This window comes from Microtus ochrogaster, unplaced genomic scaffold (genome assembly GCF_000317375.1).
Source record: "Microtus ochrogaster isolate Prairie Vole_2 unplaced genomic scaffold, MicOch1.0 UNK47, whole genome shotgun sequence".
NCBI lineage: Eukaryota > Metazoa > Chordata > Mammalia > Rodentia > Cricetidae > Microtus > Microtus ochrogaster.
In genome coordinates this window covers 400,642-421,777 of record NW_004949145.1, presented here as the reverse complement: position 1 = coordinate 421,777, position 21,136 = coordinate 400,642, and the positions used below count along the sequence as shown (strand labels likewise).

General features: G+C 40.4%; 1 protein-coding gene across 7 annotated transcripts in view; it reads left to right on the top strand.

The window, feature by feature from the left end:
• The window catches only part of LOC101988510 (ubiquitin carboxyl-terminal hydrolase 29-like), a 215,761-nt gene extending 204,885 nt beyond the window's left edge, over window positions 1-10,876 (top strand). For all 7 annotated transcript variants that reach the window (XM_026777138.1, XM_026777135.1, XM_005369280.2 and 4 more), the window contains 2 exons: window positions 4,896-5,092; window positions 6,283-10,876. In XM_026777138.1, the coding sequence (XP_026632939.1) occupies window positions 6,312-8,930 (2,619 nt within the window). In that variant the 5' untranslated portion in view covers window positions 4,896-5,092; window positions 6,283-6,311 and the 3' untranslated portion in view covers window positions 8,931-10,876. The remainder of the gene's footprint in view (window positions 1-4,895; window positions 5,093-6,282) is intronic.
• The last annotated feature ends 10,260 nt before the right edge of the window (window positions 10,877-21,136 follow it).

Sequence of the window (21,136 nt, the reverse complement as noted above, 5' to 3'; positions counted from 1 at the left end):
TCTCCAGCAAAGCTATTATTGGTGTTTTTGATCTTAGCAATTCTGACAGGTGTAAGATATAAGTTGTTTTGATTTGCATTTCCCTGATAGTTAAGGAAATTGAACATTTCCTTAAGTATCTTTTGGCAATTGAAATTCTTCTATTGAGAATTCTCTGTTTAGTTTAGTACCCCATTTTTTTTATTGGGGTTTATTGGGTTATTTAGAATTTTAATGTCTAATTTCTTGAGTTCTTTATATATTTTGGAAATCAGTCCTTTGTCAGATGTGGGATTGGTGAAGATCTTTTCCCATTCTGTAGGCTGCCTTTTTGTCTTATTGACTGTGTCCTTTGCTTTACAGAAGCTTCTCAGTTTCAGGAGGTCCCATTTATTTATTGTTGCCCTCTGTGTCTGTGATATTAGGGTTCTGTGTAGGAAGTGATCTCCTGTGCCTATGCATTGAAGACTACTTCCCACTTTCTCTTCTATCAGGTTCAGTGTGGTTTGATTTATATTGAGGTTTTTAATATATTTGGACTTGACTTTCATGCATGGCGACAGATATGAATCTATTTTCATTATTCTACATGTTGACATCCAGTTATGCCAGCACCATTTGTTGAAGATGCTTTCTTTTTTTCATTGCATAATTTTAGCTTCTTTGTCAAAAATCAGATGTTCATAAATGTGTTGATTAATATCTGGGTCTTTAATTCAATTCCATTGGTCAATGTATCTGTTTTTATGCCAATACCAAGCTGTTTTCATTAATATAGCTCTGTAATAGAGCTAAATGTCAGGGATGGTAATGCCCCCAGAAGTTCCTTTATTGTACAGGATTGTTTGGGCTATCCTGGATTTTTTGTTTTCCATAAGAAGTTGATTATTGTTCTTTCAAGGCCTGTCTGTGACGAACTGTGTTTGGATTTTGAATAGAGATTACATTGAATTTATAGATTGCTTTTGGTAGGATTGCTATTTTACTATGTTGATCCTTCCTATCCAAGAGCATGGGAGATCTTTCCATTTTCTGATATCTTCTTCAATTTCTTTCTTCAAAGACTTAAAGTTCTTGTCAAATAGGTCTTTTACTTCCTTGGTTAGTGTTACCCTAAGATATTTTATATATAAATAGTGTTATTTGTGGCTGTTGTGAAAGGTTATGTTTCTCTGATTTCCCTCTCTGCTTCTTTATACTTTGTATATAGGAGGGCTACTGATTTCTTTTTTAGTTGATCTTGTATCCTGCCACATCACTGAAGGTATTTATCAGCTGTAGGAGTTCTCTGGTAGAGTTTTTGGGTCACTTATGTACACTGTCATATCATCTTCAAATGACGAAAGTTTGACGTATTCCTTTCCTATTTGAATCCCTTTGATCTCCTTATGTTGTCTTACTGTTATTGCTAGAACTTCAAGCACTATATTGAAGAGATAAGGAGAGAGTGGACAGCCTTGTCTTGTTCCTGATTTTAGTGGAATCACTTTGAGTTTCTCTCCATTTAATTTGATGTTAGCTGTCAGCTTGCGGTATATTGCTTTTTATTATATTTAGGTATGACCCTTGTATCCCCAATCTCTCCAATACCTTATCATGAAGGGATGTTGGCTTTTTTCAAATGCTTTTTCAGCATCTAATGAAATGATGATATGTCTTTTTCTTTCAGTTTCTTTATATGATGGATTGCATTGATAGATTTTCGTATGTTGAACCAGCCCTGCATCTTTGGGATGAAGCTTACTTGATCATGATGGATTTTTTTTTTTTTTGACGTGTTCTTGGATTTGGTTTGCCAGTATTTTATTGAGGTTTTTTGCATCCATGTTCATGAATGAGATTGGCCTATAATTCTCTTTCTTGGTTGAGTCTTTTTGTGGTTTTGGTATCAGGGTAACTGTAGCCACATAAAGAGTTTGCCAGTGCCCCTTCTGCTTCTATTATGTATATAGGTGTTAACTCTTCTTGGAAGTTCTAGCAGAATTCTGCACTAAAACCATCCGGCCATGGGTGGTTTTTGGGGTGGGGGAGGTTTTTGATGTCAGCTTCCATTTTCTTACAGCTTATAGGTCCAGTTAAATGGCTAATCTGGTCTTGATTTAATTTTGGTATGTGGTATATATCTAAAAAATTGTCCATTTCTCTTACATTTTCCAATTTTGTGGAGTATAGGTTTTTGTAGTAAGACCTAATGATTCTCTGGATTTCCTCAGTGTCTGTTGTTATGTTCCTTTTTCATTTCTGATTTTGTTAATTTGGATATTCTCTCTCCCCCTTTTGATTAGTTTGGACAAGGGTTTGTCAATCTTGTTGATTTTCTTAAGGAACCAGCTCTTTGTTTCATTGATTCTTTGTATTGTTTTCTTTGTTTTTATTTTGTTGATTTCTGCCCCCAATTTGATTATTTCCAGTCTCCTACTCCTTCTGGGTGAGTTTGCTTCTTTTTGTTCTAGAATATTCAGGTGTTCTCTTAAGTCACTAATGTGAGCTTTTTCTGTTTTCTTTATGTGGGCACTTAGTGCTATGAACTTTCCTCTTAGCACTGCTTTCATCGTGTCTCTTAGGTTTGGATTTGTTGTGCCTTCATTTTCAGTGAATTCAAGGAAGACTTTAATTTCTTTCTTTATTTCTTCCTTGACTCAGGGGTGGTTCAGTAGTTGACTGTTCAATTTCCATGAGTTTGTAGGCTTTCTGAGAGTGGTATTGTTGAATTCTAACTTTAATTGCTGGTGATCTGATAATACACAGGGGGTTACTCCAATTTTTTTGCATCTGTGGAGGTTTGCTTTGTTGCTGAGTATGTGATCAATTTTAGAGAAGGTTCCATGAGGTGCTGAGAAGATAGTATATTCTTTTGTGTTTGGGTGGTGTGTTCTATAGATGTCTGTTAAGTCCATTTGATTTATTACATCTGTTAGTTCTCTTATTTCTCTGTTAAGTTTCTGTCTGGTTTACCTGTCCATTGGTGAGAGAGGAGTGTTGAAGTCTCCTACTATTAGTGTGTGGGGTTTGATGTGCATTTAAGTTTTAGTAATGTTTCTTTTACATATGTGGGTGCTCTTGTATTAGGGGCATAGATATTCAGGACTGAGACTTCATCTTGATGAACTGCTCCTGGTATGAGTATAAAGTGTCCTTCTCCATCTCTTCTGATTGATTTTAGCTTGTAACCAATTTTGTTAAATATTAGGATAGCTACACCCACTTGTTTCTTAGGTCCATTTGATTGGAAAACCTTTTCTCAACCCTTTACTCTGAGGAAGTGTCTGTCTTTGAGGTTGAGGTGTGTTTTTTTTCATGATATTTATTGAGCTCTACATTTTTCTCTGTTCTCCTCCCTGCCTCTCCCCTCCCCCCTTCAACCTTCCCCCAAGGTCCCCATGCTCCCAATTTACTCAGGAGATCTTGTCTTTTTCTACTTTCTACTTCCTATGTAGATTAGATCAATGTGAGTCTGTCTTAGTGTCTTCATTGTTGTCTAAGTTCTCTGGGATTGTGGTTTGTAGGCTGGTTTTCTTTGCTTTATGTTTAAAAACCATATGAGTGAGTACATGTGATAATTGTCTTTCTGGGTCTGGGTTACATCACTCAAAATAATATTTTCTAGCTCCATCCATTTTCCTGCAAAATTCAAGCTGTCGTTATTTTTTTCTGCTGTGTGGTACTCCATAGTGTAAATGTACCACATTTTCCTTATCCATTCTTTGGTCAAGGGGCATTTAGGTTGTTTCCAGGTTCTGGCTATGGCAAACAAAGCTGCTATGAACATAGTTGAGCACATGTCCTTGTGGCACTATTGAGCATCCTTTGAATATATACCCAAAAGTAGTATTACTGGGTTTTGAGGAAGGTTATTTCCTAATTTTCTGAGAAAACATGATGCTGATATCCAAAGGGATTGTACCAGCTTCCATTCCCACCAGCAATGCAAAGGTGTTCCCTTTTCCCCATAACCTTTCCAGCATAAGTTGTCATCAGTGTTTTTGATCTTGGCCATTCTTAAAGGTGTAAGATGGAATCTCAGAGTTGTTTTGATTTCCATTTCTCTGATGACTAAGGATGTTGATCATTTCCTTTCAGCCATTTTAGATTCCTCTGTTGAGAGTTCTCTGTTTAGGTCTGTACTCTATTTTTTTTTATATATTGGATTATGTGTTCTTTTGGTGTCCAATTTCTTGTGTTCTTTGTATACTTTGGAGATGAGACCTCTGTGTGATGTGGGGTTAGTGAAGATCTTTTCCCATTCTGTAGGCTGTCGTTTTGTCTTGTTGACCATATCCTTTGCTTTACAGAAGCTTTTTAATTTCAGGAGTTCCCATTTATTAATTGTTTCTGCAGTTTCTGTGCTGCTGGGGTTATATTTAGGACGTGGTTCCCTGTGCTAATGCATTTAAGTGTTCTTCCTACTTTCTCTTCTGAAAGGTTCAGTGCGGCTTGCTTTATGTTGAGGTCTTTGATCCATTTGGACCTGAGTTTTGTACATGGTGATAGATATGAGTCTATTCTGTTAGTTTTGACACTGGTCTAATGTAGCCTTGGTGGCCTCACACTGCTTTCTTCCCTTCCATCTCTTTTCTTTGGTTTAGGATTTGTGTTGCTCTTTATTCCTCTCCTTTTTCGTTCCCTTTCTTTCTTTATTCCTTCCTTTCATTCCTTTCCTTTCCCTTTCCTTCCTTTCTCATGAGACTGTGTTCCCTTTCATATCCACTCTTGTATCACACCTGTCCATTGCTTAGCCCCTCCAGTGCTGGAATTATCATCATTTATAGTCGCTTAGATTACAATTGTCTGTGTGTGATCCTAGGGATTAAATCTAGCTCTTGTCAATGCTGAGTGCTTTAACCTCTGACCTATGCCTTCAGCCCCTCATATATTCACATATGTACTCATTGATGTGTATCATATGACCACTGCAGGACTGTGTATCTGAATCCTGAATCTGCAATCAAAAGGCCAGCACCAGAGGTGACCACTCACAGCCTCAATCTTTCTACATTTTGCATTTGCATGAGAGAGTAGAATTTGACCAGAACTACAATTGTAGCAGCAGCAGCATCAGGACAGAGGACAGAGGCACCAGTGACAGAAGTACTCCTACCACATTTTACGTAAGGTACTTACAGCTTTTGTTTTTTTCTATAGACAATAAAACACTGTGGAAAACAAAACTTTTAGAGAAACGTGGCGGGGGGAGGGACAGTTATTTCAGTTCCCAGTCACAGGTTATAGTCATTCCTTTGGGGAAGTCACATCTGCAGGAACATGAGATGGCTGAGAAGGAATACATGCATACATACTCGGTGCACAACACTCTGTCTCTACTCTTCTGTCCTTTGGTGCCCTAAAGCAGGACATAATGTCACTCACTTTCAACCTGAGTCTTTCCATTCTTATTAAGGCAACCTAGACAATCCCCTAGGCCAACCTGATCAAGACAAAAACTCATTGAGACTCAGTTTCCAGGTGATGGTTGATGGTGGAAAGTTGACAAATAGAATCAACAGTGTTTACAATTAAACACTGGGACAGAAACATGAGCAAACTCTGTCTTCCAGAGAACGAGCACAGCATCTAGAGCTCAGTGTTAAGCATGATGTGGGATTCCCCTTTATATGCTGTGAATATGTTTTATTACCACTGGTTAATAAAGAAACTGCTTCGGCTTATGGTAGGGCAGAATAAAGCAAGGTGGGAAATCCAAAAAGAGATACAGAGAGAGTAGGTGGGGTCAGAGAGACACCATGTAGCTGCCAAAGGAGACAGATGCCAGAATCTTACCAGTAGGCCACAGCTTCTGTGGAAGTACACAGATTAATAGAAATGGGTTAATTTAAGATGTAAGAGGTAGGTAGAAATACGCCTAAGTCATCAGCCAAACAGTGTTATAATTCATATAGTTTCTGTGTGATTATTCGGGTCCGGGTAACGAATGAGGAGTCTCCGAATACAGTTTCTAGTCCACATACAGGGCAGTTGAAAGCTGCCTGGCAGGCCAGTTCTAGGGAGTCTGGACTCTGAGGGCATTGCAACTCACATTTGCACAAATGCACACACATGGACATACACAATTATAGTCTTTTTATTTAAAGGATACAAGTAATTCCAATTTTCTTAATTGTAATCCATCAATAAATGTAAGTGCTAAACAAAAAAATATAAGTTTTTCTGTAGTGTTGTACTTGAGGCAGAAAGAACAGACTAAAAGCCAATTCTGATCAGTTGGTTTTACAAAAGAAATTATGATGAATACATTTTGAGTCTATAATCTCAGTGTGCATCGTGCTCTTGTATGTTTGTTTTTAGATTAGACGTGTTTTCTTTGTGAAGAAAGAATGGCTCTTCTAAAGATACATGGTTTCGTCCAAATCCGAAGCAAGAACCGGAGCAAGCACACCCGGGGTTCTCAGTGGAAAGAGGCAGTCATCGAAACAGTGGAGAGGAAGCAGAAGGCTAGTCTGGTGGTCTCCTTTAAGTTGGAAGGAAGGAGAAGGGTTTTCCCACTGGGTGGTAATGTTGCAGGTGTAGTGGTTAGTTATTGTGAGGCTGGACTGCATCGTCTGCATTTAACTCTGAAAGATGACACGTCCTTACTCATCGACAAGCTATCTGCCTTCGATGTTGAGCAGTTGAAGGCTGTCCTGGATTCTGTTCATCCTTCTGAATCCCAACAACTTGAGGAACCAGAGAGGAATCCGGATGTTCTTGAAAGCGGCGATCTATTTTGCCGGAAGCACCAGGATACATTTTGTGGATCTTTGAATATCACACAAGAAAGTGAGACGCTGTTCCCTATGAATATGTCGCTTTCAATGGCAAACTCCGCCAGCGGTTATGTTGAAGAAGAGAGAACCGAGAAACAGAACAAGAAGCGGAAGACGATCTCAACGTCCACTGTAGAATTGAATGAGGTCTTTCTCAAAGAAAGTAATACCGAATCAAGAAAGAAATCCAAGAGCTACAACTCCAGGAACAAAAGAAACAAAGGAGAGAAGCTGATGCCTATAAGAGACCAGGAAATGCATAACAACTGGAAACTTGAGCCGTTATTCAGTACCAACTCCTGCGGGAAGCTTGACCTAGATGACACTGTTTTTGCAAGCGGATCCAAGTTCAGCCAGGAGATCCCAATACAGAATGATATCCAGTCTCCTCTCGATACTTGCGCAAAGCAGCTGACACGTGAAGGCTTCCCCAATTTAGGAAACACCTGCTACATGAATTCCATCTTACAATCTGTCTTTGGCATCCCAACCTTCGCAAAGGACTTGCTCACACAAGGTATCCCATGGGAGAAAGTTTCCTGTGATGATCTCATTAAGCCCTTAAGCCAACTTCTTGTCTTGAAAGACATCAGAGATGTAGAGATCAAGGGACAGTTACTCATAAATGTGAAGAAATCCATTTCCACGGTTGCAGACACATTCTTGGGCGATGAACAGAATGATGCCCATGAATTTTTAAGTCAGTGCTTAGATCAGTTGAAACTGAACGTGGAGAAACTAAACACCATGTGCATTACTGAGAGGGAAAACGAAGTTGACGATTTTTTTCCATCAGCATATGCTGGGACTGCCTCCACCAAAATGTTTGTTTGTCCTGTCAGTGCTAATTTTGAAATAGAGCTGGATAGCTCTATTGTTTGTGAAGCCTGTGGTGAGGCGACCTTCAACACTGAAGTGAGTAATTACCTCTCTGTTGACCTGCACCAAGGGACAAAAGAACACCCTCTGTCGATTCAGAAGTCACTTGATCTTTTCTTTACACCGGAAAAAATTGAGCGCAATTGTGAGAAATGCAAGAACAAGAATTCTGTGCTCAGATATACTTTGAGGAGACTCCCAAGGGTCCTTATCCTTCATCTGAAACGCTACCACTTTACTGCTAACAGGTTGTTAGTGAAGAGCCAGCAGCCAGTTGAGATTTCAAAGTATCTGGATGTCTCTTCCCATTGCAATGAAAACACGAAGCCACCATATCCCTTGACCAGTCAGTCCCCTCACGAGGCCTTTGGTGTCCCAAATGTCTCTGAAGAGATGATGCCTGACATCCTCAGCCAGTCGATACCAGCTAAGAGGGTGGCTTCAGACTTCATTGATTTCACAGTCCTACAGGTTGGATCCACTGAGGATGCTGAAGTCCAAACCTTGCACAGGATGTATGAGGAGCTCAGTGAGGAACAGTGGCAGAGAGGCCTTGAAAATGGTCCTAAAGTGGAGCCAAAGGCAGTAAAGAGAGAAAACAGGATGCTTAGCGAGAAGGCATTGTCAGCACCGGACTCAGTGATGTGCGACCCTCTCAGCATCCACATACCAGGTCTTGCAGAGATAGGTCTTCAACAGGTCTCCAAGAATTCAGAATTTAAGAAGTATGAGAAAATCAATGTATATGGAAAGTCAGATCATTACACCGCAACTGAGATGGCCAATTATTTGTGTGATCTTAAAGAACAAAACATCCTGGATGGATCTCAAGAAATTGCCGAACAGCTCCTCCAGATGCACGGGAGTAGAATCCACGCGGAACTGCTGCCTTGGGCATCACCTCAAAGTGTTCGCAGTACAGAGGAAGACGCCGGAGCCAGGAACACTGAAATTGACTCAAAAAACGCAGCACTGGGAGCCGATCCCCAGAACTACAGGCTCGTCGGTGTCGTCAGCCATTTTGGGAGCTCCCAAGATTCAGGCCATTATGTAAGCGATGTGTATGACTTTCAAAGGCAGGCGTGGCTCCTGTACAGTGATGTCCAAGTGTTCGAGATCCCAGAGGCCTTGATTCAGGAGAATCGGCTTCACACCGGATACATTTTCTTTTACATGCGAAATGAGATTTTTGATTGGCTGTTGAAAAAGGCGTCAGAGTGCAAGTTACTGAACACATCTCAAGATGAAAAGAATACAGAACTTTTTTCCACCTTGCTTAATGGCTTTACATACCTTCTAGAAGAATCCTAAATTCTATCCAGAAGAATTACACAGCTCAAGATTAAAACTCAGCAAACAGAACACAGCAAACAAACAAACAAACTTATTAGGAGAGAAACCCAGACAGCTCTGATGCAGGCGATGCACCATTCTCTCTAAGAAGGCCATAATGGTGTTTTTTTTTCTTTTGTTGGCTTTTCAAGACAGAGTTTCTCTGTGCATCCCTGGCTGTCCTGGAACTCACTCTGTAGACCAGGCTGGCCTCAAACTCCACCTGCCACTGCCTCCCTAGTGCTGGTATCAACGTGTGTATCACCACCAGCCAGAAATGATTTTTTTAAAAAAATTATTTATGTTTATTTAATGTGCACTCGTGTTTGCCTGCACGTATGTCATCTGTGTGAAGGTGTTGGACTCTCTGAAGCTGGAGGTACAGGCAGTTGTGAGCTGGCATGTGGTTGGTGAGAATTGAACCTAGATCCTCTGGAAGAGCAGACTGTACTCTTTTCCACTGAGCCGTCTCCGGTATCAGGAGGATGACTTTTAAAATACCATTCTGAACCAACACAGCGAGGAACTGTTTATCGGTCCAAATGTTAGGGTCCAGCATCATAGCGGTTCAGAAACAGTACTGATGGACTTAAAAGTCTGAGAAACAGTGTGTGGAATTTCTCTTTTGTTAGTGTAAATATGAATTGATTATGTCATCGAGAGGATTTTCATTATTGTCTGTTTTTCCTAGATTCATAGGTACTGTTCTTTTGTCAATTTATTAAAACCACTGCCTTCTGTATGTGTTTGACTCATTGCTGAAGAAATTCTCTGGCTGTCAACCAAGTTGTTTATGCTTCCTTCAGAATTGCAGGGCATAACATCTGGGTTACAAGCAAATAATAGATAGTATGGTAAATTTGCAAATTCTAAGCCCTCTAAGGGCTCAGTGGGTAAAAACCCAGCCACCAAGCCTGGTGACTCTATTTCTGCAAGTTGTGCTTTGATCTCTAGAGGAGATAATACATATATGTGCATATCAACGCATAAATAAATGAGCGAATAAGGTTTTTAATGTCACTATGTCGCTCTGGGTGGCTTGGAACTCTCTATGTAGATCAGGCTACCCCCATTCTCACAGATTTTCCCTGCCCTGCCTCCTGAGTGCTGCTAAGTCTGCACCACAATATCTAGCATAGTAAATTTTAAAGCTCTCTGAAAAAATATATATAAATATACTTGTTAGATTTAAATTCAGATGGGTCATACTGTGGTGGTGTAATATAAATATACTTGTTAGATTTAAATCCAGATTGGCCCTGCTGTGGTGATGCACACCTTTAATCCCAGCCCTTGGGATTCAGAGGCAAGTGGATCACTGAGTTTGAGGCCAGCCTGTTCTAGATAGTGATTTCCTGGACTGCCAAGGATATACAGAGAAATCCTGTCTTGACATCTGTCCCTGCCCCCAAAGAGAGAGACGTTAAATCCCGATTGATGTGATGGTGTGAGAAAATGTGATTCAAGGGACAGAGTCTGAGACAGACTGTCCTTCAGGCGAGAGCCCCGTAGATCAACACAAACAGCACGGTGGTGTTCTGACGAGAGAGCTTTCAGATCCTAAGACAAAGCAAGGTCCCCTTTAGTTTCCAAGGGGAGAAAGAGACCCTGTACCATGAAGCAATAGGCTCACTTAATGCATAGCCCATAGTTGATGCTCACAGCTGGTCACCTCTGGTTTCTGGGCAGCAAGGGGAAGGAAAAACTAGTTGGGGTTTCTGGCTATGAAGTGTGTAGCCTTATCTGAGACACGCCACATCTAACTCTTTAAAATACGAAAAAAAAAAGTATAGAGTCACTTTCAAGGGTCTACAGAGATAATTCAGAAGGCCAGAGCAAGTCAGGCGGTGGTGGCACACACCTTTATTACCAGTACTCAGGAGGCAGAGGCAGGAGGATCTCTGAGTTCAAGGCTAGCCTGGTCTATAAGAGGTAGTTCCAGGACAGGCACCAAAGCTATACAGAGAAACCCTGTCTTAAAAAACCAAAAAAGGGCACTTGGTTTGCAAGCATGAGGACCCGAGTTCAAATCCCCAGCACTCATACAACAAGCTGGTCGTGGCCACATATGCCTATGACACCAGCACTAGGGAGCAGGCAGTGGTGGGTTGTAGCGCTCACTAACTAAACAACCTAGCCAAATGATAAATGTAAGATTCACTTGTGGGGCACTCACCAGAGAAGACTGCTTAGACACTGGTTTTAGCCAATAAAAGTCTTTACTAGCTTGCTGGGGACTACACTGGGTGTTCAGGATCCCATTGTAATCCAAAGCCTTTCTCAGGATGAGCTTGTCAGCACAGAAACCATGTCCTGGGTTCACACACTTCAGTTAACAAGATTTGGCTAGAAGCAGAACTACAGTAGCCAAAAAAACAAGGTTAGGATTAGAGACTTCCCCTTAACTGCAGACTTGTACAGCTTAGTATAGAGAGCAAAAGGTCCTGTACATACATTCAAGCCCTGGAGTTTCACTACTAGAGATTTGTGTCTATGTATTATGTATGCAGTGCTCTGCCTGCATGTATCCCCGCAGGCCAGAAGAGGGCGTCAGATCTCATCACAAATGGTTGTGAGCCACCAATGTGGCTGCTGGGAGTGGAACTCAGGACTTGAAAGTGCTGAGCCATCTCTCCAGGCTCCTCGTCTATGTCTTTGTTTCCTTCTGAAAGCTCTCAGATTCTAGAACAATGTAATATCTAAAAAGAACACACTATTAATTTATTAAATAATGCAGTTGTTAAAGTGGTCTCTCAAAAATCATCCCTTACTGCTAAAGAGTCTATAGAAATTACTGTGCCTCTTGATAAAATGCGGGTCAATTGTTTGTTTCTCACTAATAAGAACTGACAGGGTACAGTAGCGTGTTACTTGGATTCTATAGATAATTATCCACAATTTTCCCTCTTAAGAATTTTAAAGATGCATTGTGGGTATTTACCTAAAATTACATCTAAAAGTTCTTTCGATTTAGAATTTTAAAATATAATAGAACCTTCTTCTAATGCTTCTGTAGATAATTCTTTAAAAGGAAAAGGAACATGTATTCTATATACGAATTCCACAGGCTCCTCAGAGCAGCCATCCCAGGTGGTAGAGCTGAAAAGTCTCAGCTTGCTATAATACATAAGCTTTAATTAGATGTTTCTTAGCCATTAACTGTTTAACTGACTTTGCTATATTTAAATGTTGGTGACAGTTTTTTTTGGATGGATTAAGAAAAATCAATGTCTTATAGTCATAATGGATAGCGTTGGGTCCCCAGTTTGCATATCCTCAGCCCAGATTGTTATCCTGAAAAGATATTATGACTCAGTATTAACTGACCTCATGTATAAATTAGCACATTGAGGAGATAGTCTTTATCTCAAAATTTGTAAGTTCAGTGAATATGGGTAAAATTCTGTAAAATCTGTAACAAAAATTTAGCTTAAAACTCATACTAAAAGACTGGTAGTTAAATCTATTAATAACATAATTTTAGTTTCCTTTAGCTTTATGCATACATACACATATATGATTCAGGTCTTTAAAAATTAGGTCTGCTACATTTCAGCATATAAAATAGATACATATTTAATACCAGCCACATCGTTTGCCTTCATCTTAGCTGATGTCTCATCAGGATAAGAAGTCCACGTGCCTGGTAGCCATCTTTCCTAAGGTTAAAAACCACAGGCCACACAATTTACCACTTTCTTAAAGTGACCATGTGGCATCAACCAACTAAGACAACACTCCTAACACTTAGTCTCACTAAGCCTTCTGTTTATTATTATTCCTTTTAGACTAAAGAAACAATGACAAATCTGCAAGATATTTTGGATTACAATGGTTTTTATATGATAAGTTCCTAAGGTTGTGAAGGTATACTCAGGTTAACAAAAATCGATTTAGAAATGTTTGTCTAAAACTGTATAATCCTGATCTTATAAAAGCTACTAACTTGTTGTAAACTGTTAAAGATAGTTAAGACACACAAATTAATGGTCAATCACCTTATATATGACTGAATGTTTTAATGTGCTCAAAACTAAGTTTATAGTCATAGTAAATACAAAAACGATGCATTTAAAAAGAAACTTTGACCTCCTATATGTTTTCAATATTAAGGTTAAAGTAGATAACTAAAAACAAAGTTTGATTAAAGTCAGATATATTTCCTAGATGGTTACATCTTTAAATCATGTATCCATTCAATAACACACTAGCAGCATTAACAAAATGAGAAATCTTCTCTTTTATTACTAAAGCTCCAATTTTAAATTTATTTTTTGTACAACTCAACAGGTTTTAAAATGAGAATGTAAACAGACTTAGGGTGGATTAGAAAGTAAAAGTAAATTAAATTTAAAAAGTTTTTTAAAATATTTCTTCTAAATAATCCCATGGCTCCACAATACAAATATAGTTCTATACTTCTCATATTGACTTGGAGACCATAGGAAGTTAAACCAAATTACAGTGAAGAAAAAAATAGATTAGTTTAAAGTTTTTTATATAAAACTATTTTGGTACAGCTTAGAAGTCTGTTGCATCACACTGCCTCCAGTGTGAACACTGCCTACGTAGTCAAACTGAAGCCGCAAACGAGTGGGAGCCGCTCCGCCTTCCTGCCGCTCACACCTTTGCTTTTGTTCACACTATCAACCTCTTCTGAACTTTCTTGTTTACATAAAAACCCTTGATTGTTTTCTCTTTCAGGATTTTCTGTGTTTATTTCTTCGGTACTTACCTAATAGAAGATTCTTAAACTCAAAATTAAATTCGCACTAAATTTTAAAAAGCTCAAATCTTTTCACCTTAAGTTGGAATCTTTTTTAAAAAAATTAATGAGCACTGTTGAAATGAAATGCATCCTTGGTCTGATATATGATCAGACACTGACAAAAGAGATTGAGAAACAGCCCACACAAGTCCAATGTTCATCAAAGCCTTTTATCACAGTATAAAGACATCCGCTTACGCCCAGCTTCTAGGGCATAATGATTGGACATGCACTGGACACCTGAAGCTCCGGCTGTCTGTGTCTGGGACGTTCTCTGCTACCAGGTGTGTCGCAGAGATCTGTGCTAAACCTCACTGCGGACAAGTGCCTCTCCCTAACAATCAACTAAAAAGCACAGCAGCTACAGACATGATGTGAGGCCCTCAAATCTGCAGAAAATGCTATTATATCTTATCTAGAACTTGACTTGGTCAAATAGTTTGATACATGTCCTTCCTAGGACTCTCATAACTGAATCTTATTTAATGGTTCTGCTTAAACTACTGAATAATTTAAGAAATTTTTAATATAAATCATGTTATTAAAATCCATTACTATATACAGGGTAAAGTTGTTATAAAACACTATCAAACACTTAATTAACAAATTCTAAACTATTAAAAAGGGGTAAGAGACTATACCTACTTTCTGATATGTTATACTGCATTTAGTTATGTTAACTTTAGACTTTTTTCTTTCTTTCTTTCTTTTTTTTTTTTTTTTATCTGAGACAGGGTTTCTCTGTAATAGTCCTACATGTCCTGGAACTCAATCTGTAGACCAGGCTGGCCTGGAGCTCACAGAGATTTATCTGTCTCAGCATCCCAAGTACTAGGATTAAAGGTGTGCCCCACCACCTCCCACTTAGATTTTGTTTTTATTTTAAATGATAATCCTTTTTTTTCCCTGCTTCCCCAAAGCATTTTTGCCCTAAAGAAGTCACAACCTAATGTAAATGCTAAATAAAAAGAAAGAGCCCTCCATTCTGTTAACATTGAGGTGAGGTCACATCTTTACAGAAAACTAAACAGTCTCAGATGGCTCCCGATCTGAAGTATCCAGCTAGGGCATCTAGAGACCACTGGACAAATGAGACATCTGAAGGCAGACAACACATCCATCAAAAGGAGACGCCCAAGAGAAAGAGTAAACTGATGCCTTAGGGCAGCATCAGCATCCAACTCATCAAGCTGAGACTCTGAGGAAACAGAGACCCTGTGTGACTGCCCTAAACGTGAATCTGTCGTAGTTATCGACGATACTGCTAGCTAATTCTTAGCTCGCAAATGCAGACTCCACACACCTGTTTTCCGGGAATTAAAGGCATACCTGTGGTAGGAGACAGTCTGATACTGATTTGCACGCTAAGGATTGCGTGTATGTTTATTAAAACTACTAATATTACAGAAAATTATTAAAGAAATCAACTAAGAGATGGATGAACCGAGGACCACAGTTGTAGGAAATAAAGCTACTGCCAGGCGGTGGTGGCTCACGCCTTTAATCCAAGCAATCGGGAGGCAGAGGCAGGCAAAAGATCTCTGTATCTCTGTGAATTCGAGGCTAGCCTGGTCTACAGAGCTAGTGCCAGGATAGGCTCCAAAGCTACACAGAGAAGCCCTGTCTCAAAAAAAAAAAAATTAAAAAAAGAAAATAAATTAAAAAAAGAAATAGAGCTAGTATAGATTATTTGTTGCTGAAGCATAACCTTGGTTGCCAACAATTTCCTGGCTTGTGTTGTTGCTTTAATGTGTCAGGTTCTTCTTTCACTATTGTTGATCAAATTAATGGTTTGTACAAAGTTATAGATAAACTCTCCCAAGTGACCTATGAATGGCCCTCATGGCCAAGAACATTTTCCCCTTTCCTTGGTCCTCTGTTAGTTATCCTTGTAATTCTCTTGTGCTTGCCTACGTTAACTAAAGTACCATAGAGGCAATGCATCCAACCATGTCCCCTATTAAAACCGCTATTTTTTCCTTTAAAAACTTAGAATTGGGGAGATGTAGAGAGCAAAAAGCCCTGTGCACACAGACGAGCACTGGAGAAGCCAGGAAATTTAAACACCCAGCTTACCTCTTCAATGGAATGAGGGCACAGCTGCTCTTCCTGGCACGCTAGGAATGATGGCGTTTTACAACCTGGTGATCCTTTGCTGTCTGATGAGACAGGTTCTGCCCTGATCTCCCAGAATTTAGGTTTTTACCTAAATTCTTACCCAAGACCTTTCCCCTAAATCTTGAGCATTGCTTTTAGAGTGAAGTCTCTTGTGGTTTACAACAGTCTATGTGACTTCTGTGTTTTCTTCTGGTCAACCCAATCCTGACACCCACCAGTGTTATGTTTGCCCCAGTCAAGATCCCTAGATTCCTAGACCCTAAAATTTGGGTACTATCTCTGAGTCAACAGTACCCATTCTTGTGAGAAAAAAAAGAAAAAAAAAGAAAACCTAAATGTTCTTTGAAAAGAATCTGTGTACAAATGTCTTAAATTGTTATACACTTGGAACTGAGTTAATTGTTATCTGAACTTATTTCTTTTCAGAAACTGTGCTGTGTATAAATATGGCTGAAGTAGATTGATCTCGACCAGGCTCTAGAAGTACTGGTCCGGCACGGGTTACAATAAAATCGGGCTGAGTGGAGTGTCATTTTTGTCTCTTGTGTTGTATTTTCCGTCCTTGTTGGAAAGCCTGCAGAGGAATCACCACAGGGCAGGTCTTTGGTTTTTGTTTTGTTTGTTTGTTTGGCCCGTAGTGCAGCACACTCGCTGAGATTTACAGCCTGAATTGCATGTCCATCATGGAGTTAGTTGTGCTCTGGTTTGGAGGCCTACAAAGGCCTGGGGTCCTGTGACACACTTAGATTCTATTTCGAAAAAGAAACAAGTAGAAAATGATAGAAGAATCGCTCCATGACCCCTGGCCTTCACATGAGCAGGCATACATGTGTAAACACCTCAGAAATGGTTTTTCCCAAATTCCACTTTGGGGCTGGAAAAATGGTCAAGGTCACCCCCTATTCTTTCAGAGGACACAGGTTCGATGCCTTATATCCACATGGTGGCTTACATCATCTGTAACTCCAATCCAGGGGATCAAATGCCCTCTTCTGCCTTTGTGGTATGCAGATAAAACACCCATATGCATTAAAACACTCTTTAATTCTATCTTCTGAAAGAAACAACATAGCCTGTGGCTAACCTTAAAGAGCTTATAAAATTCCCAGTTTTAAACTAGGTAAGAACATTTTATTTTATTTTATTTTATTTGCTTCTCCCTAGATTTTAATGTTTTTCTTTTTTCTTTTGCCCATATTTTTTATTTTTTTAATTTATTTATTTATTAAAGATTTCTGCCTCCTCCCCACCACCGCCTCCCATTTCCCTCCCCCTCCCCCGATTAAGTCCCCCTCCCTCATCAGCCCGAAGAGCAACCAGGGTTCCCTGACCTGTATCGGGAACTCACCAAGGCCAGCTGGCCTGGGTCTGAAAAAGCCTGGGATAAAACCAGACTTGCTGAACATAGTAGACAATGAGGACTACTGAGAACTCAAGAACAATGGCAATGGGTTTTTGATCCTACTGCATGTACTGGCTTTGGGGGAGCCTAGGCAGTTTGGATGCTTACCTTACTAGACCTGGATGGAGGTGGGTGGTCCTTGGACGTCCCACAGGTCAGGTAAGAACAGTTTAAAAAGTTAAGATTTTAAGGGTCTAAAAATACCAAAAGTCTGGTAATGTATAAAATGTGGAGCAAAATTAAGTGCAGGTTTTATGGGAAAGAAGCAGTTAGTTTGGAGCATTGGTTCTCAGCCAATTTGGTTCATAACAGCAGCAAAACTGCAGTTATGAAGTGGCAATGAAAATAATTTTATGGGGCTGGAGAGATGGCTCAGCCGTTAAGAGCACTGACTACTCTTCTAGAGGACCAGGGTTCAGTTCCCAGCACCCACATGGCAACTCACAACTGTCTGTGATTCCAGGATCCAGCTCCCTCACACATTTATACATACAGGCTAAAACACCAATAAATAAATAATTAAAAAAACTGTATGTTTGGAGGTCACCACAACATGAGGAACTGTATTAAAGGGTTGTAGACCTAGAAAGCTGGAGAACCAATGGTCCAGAACATACTTAAAATTTAAGCATAATTCTTTTTTTTGCATTTTAAAGAAGGAAAAAATTAAAGACTTATTTATTCCTGTATTTTATGTATATGAGTGCTCTGTCTTCATGTATAGGAGAAACGGGAATCAGATCCCATTACAGATGGTTGTGAGTCACCATGTGGTTGCTGGGAATTGAACTCAGGACCTCTGAAAGAGCAGTCAAGTACTCTTAACTGCTGAGGCATCTCTCAGCCTTCTCATTTTTTTAAGTGTCAGGGAACTGATGGCACAGCTCCTTTGGTAGAGTACTTATCTCGCAGACAGGAAGCCCTTTGCTCACCTTCACTACCGCATAAGCCAGGTGTGGTCACACACACCTATGATCACCGCATTTAGGAGACGAAGATGGGAGCACCAAGATTTCAAGGTTTTATAATGAGTTTGAGGCCAGCCAGAGTTACATAGAGTCTATCTCAAAACACCAGGTCAAGGTACTGCAGTTGGGTTGTCCCCCCACCTTTATTCTTTGGGAACCCACCATCCAGTACCCAAATAAATACACAGAGACTTACTCTTTTTTAGGAATGCCCAGCCTAAGCTTGACTTATTCCTAGACAGCTTTTGTTTTCATAATTTATCTACCTACCGTTTGCGTCTGGGCTCTTACGGTTCTCGTCTCTGTATATATCTTTCCTTTCCTTCTTATTCCGGGTCTGGCTGTGAGGCAGGGGCACCGGCCCTGGCGTTCTGCTCTCCACCTTTTCTCACTTCCCTTTCTTCTTCCTTCTATTTATTCTCTCTGCCTGCCAGCCCCGCCTATCCTTTCCCCTGCCTAGCTATTGGCTGTTCAGCTCTTTATTAGTGACCAACCAGGTGTTTTAGACAGACTTAGGTTTCTAATCTTAGAACTAGGGAGGCACGGGCAGGTGGATCTCTGAGTTCCAGGCCCCTCTGCTCTACACAGCAAGTTTTAGGACAGCCAGGGCTATTCAGGGAAAACCCCGTCTCAAAAAAAGAAAAGAAGATTATGACATACTTCTCATGTGTACGTATATACAAGCAAGGTGAATCCACACACAATCCTCGCATAAATTAGCCATGATTTTCATGAATTTATAGACAACTACCACCCTTGAAAAGGATATTACCTTCAGTTCCTAAGAACTTGTTGAGCATTGAATTTGTTACGTGGACACAGCTGTGTGTGTGCATGTGTATGTGATACATGTATGTGTAGTGACGATGGGTTGATGTTGGGTATCTTCCTCTCTTACTCCCCACCTTAAACATTTGGAGACAAGGTCTCTCATTGAACCTAGAGCTCATTGAATCAGCCAGACTCCATAACAAGCAAACTCCTGGAACCTCTTGTCTCCCTGCCCTTAGCTCAGGAGTCACAGGTACACACCACTGCACCCAGCTTTCTATATGGGTGCAGTTACGTGTATGGGATTACAATCCAGGGCCTCATATTTGGGTGGTGGGCACTTTATGCTCTCCTAGTCTACTAAACACCCATTTTAACTATTTGCTAAGCTTGGCTTTCTGAACATCTTAGCCAGATGTTGTAGTTCATGCCTATAAGTTCAACTCTCAGGAGGCAGTTTCCAGGCTAACGCGGGTTAGTGTGAGACCCTCATCTCTACCACCAGTAATGCAAAAGACTACGTCAAGATTTTATCTGCTGGCTGCCTTATGTTCCAGAGTGTGTACGCTTTGGTTGGCCAGGTAGGTCTAGTCATAGAAGACTTTTTAGATAAAGAAATGTTCAGAAGCAACTAGGGTGAACAAATCTTGCAAGATGGAAACCACCAACCAAAAAACCACAGGAAACTCCAACTTATTGGGGTTACTAGGGTTACTACTCTAAATTGAGACAAATTATTCTCTCTTGAAAAATAAAGTGTTTTGAGTGTTGGTGGCACACACTTTTAATCCCAGCACTCTGGAGGCAGAGGCAGGTGAAACTCTGTGAGTTCAAGGCCAGCCCGGTCAACAGAGCGAGTTCCAGAATAGGCTTCAAAACTACACAGAGAAACCCTGTCTCAAAAACCAGAAAACAGGCACACACATATACATGGGTGCCCACTGAAGACAGAATGGGAGATTGGAGGCCTAGAGCTGGAGTGCCATGTAGTTGTGAGCCAACTGGTGTAGGAGCTAGGTGCTCAGCTCAGGTCCTGGGGAAGAGCACTCTTAACTGCTGAGCCATCTCTCCTGACACCCCCATCCCTCTCTACCTGTCTCCCACTCTTTCTCTCTTGAGACAGAGCCTCACTGTGTTGCCCTGATTGACATTCTATGTAGACTAAGCTGGTCTTGAACTTACAGATACAGAAGTCCACCTGCTTGTGCCTCTTGAGTGCTGGGATTAAAGGTGTGAACTACCATACTTGGTACTTCTGTATTTGTACTTTTTTGTTTTGTTTTTTAGACAGGGTTTCTATATAACAGCTCTGACTGTTCTGGAACCCCCTTTGTAGACCAGGCTGGCATTAAACTCACAGAGATCTGCTGCCTCTGCTTCCTGAGTGCTGGGATTAAAGGTGTATGACACCACCGCCCGGATCTCTTTTCTTTTTAAAAAAGGATTTATTTTTATTGTTCTTTTGAAAATATTTATTTATTTTATATGGACGGTTATTTTGCTTACAGATATGTGTACCCCTCATGCATACAGTGCCCATAGAAACCAGAAGAGGGCATTGGGTTCCCTTGGGACAGAGGTCACAAATGGTTGTGGCCTGTCATAGGGGTAAAAACTCCGGTCCTCTGCAAGAGCAGCCAGTGCTCTTAACCACTGAGCCACCTCTCCAGCTCCAACATTTATTATTTTGAATCGTGTGTCTGGGCAAGGGTTTGTTATGTGAGTGCAGATGCCTACAGAGGTCAGAGGCATTCGATCCCCTGGAGCTAGAGTTACAGGCAGTTGTAAGGTGCCTAACATGGGTGCTAGGAACCAAGCTTGGGTCCTCTGCAAGAGAAAAATACAAATTTTTGTTTTGTTTTGGTTTGTTTTTTTTGAGACAGGGTTTCTCTGTGTAGCCCTGGCTGTCCTAGAACTTGCTCTATGTATCTTGAACTCAGAGATCCTCCTGCCTCTGCCTCCCGAGTCCTGGGATTGGATCGTGCACATTTAACCCCTGAACTATCTCTCTAGCCCTAGTATTTCTTTCTCTTTCTTCCTTTCTTTTTTTTTAAAAAAACAAAACCAGAAAAAAAAACAGGAAACAAAAAACAAACAAGCAAGTCAGGTGGTAGTGGCGCACGCCTTTAATCCCAGCACTCGGGAGGCAGAGGCAGGC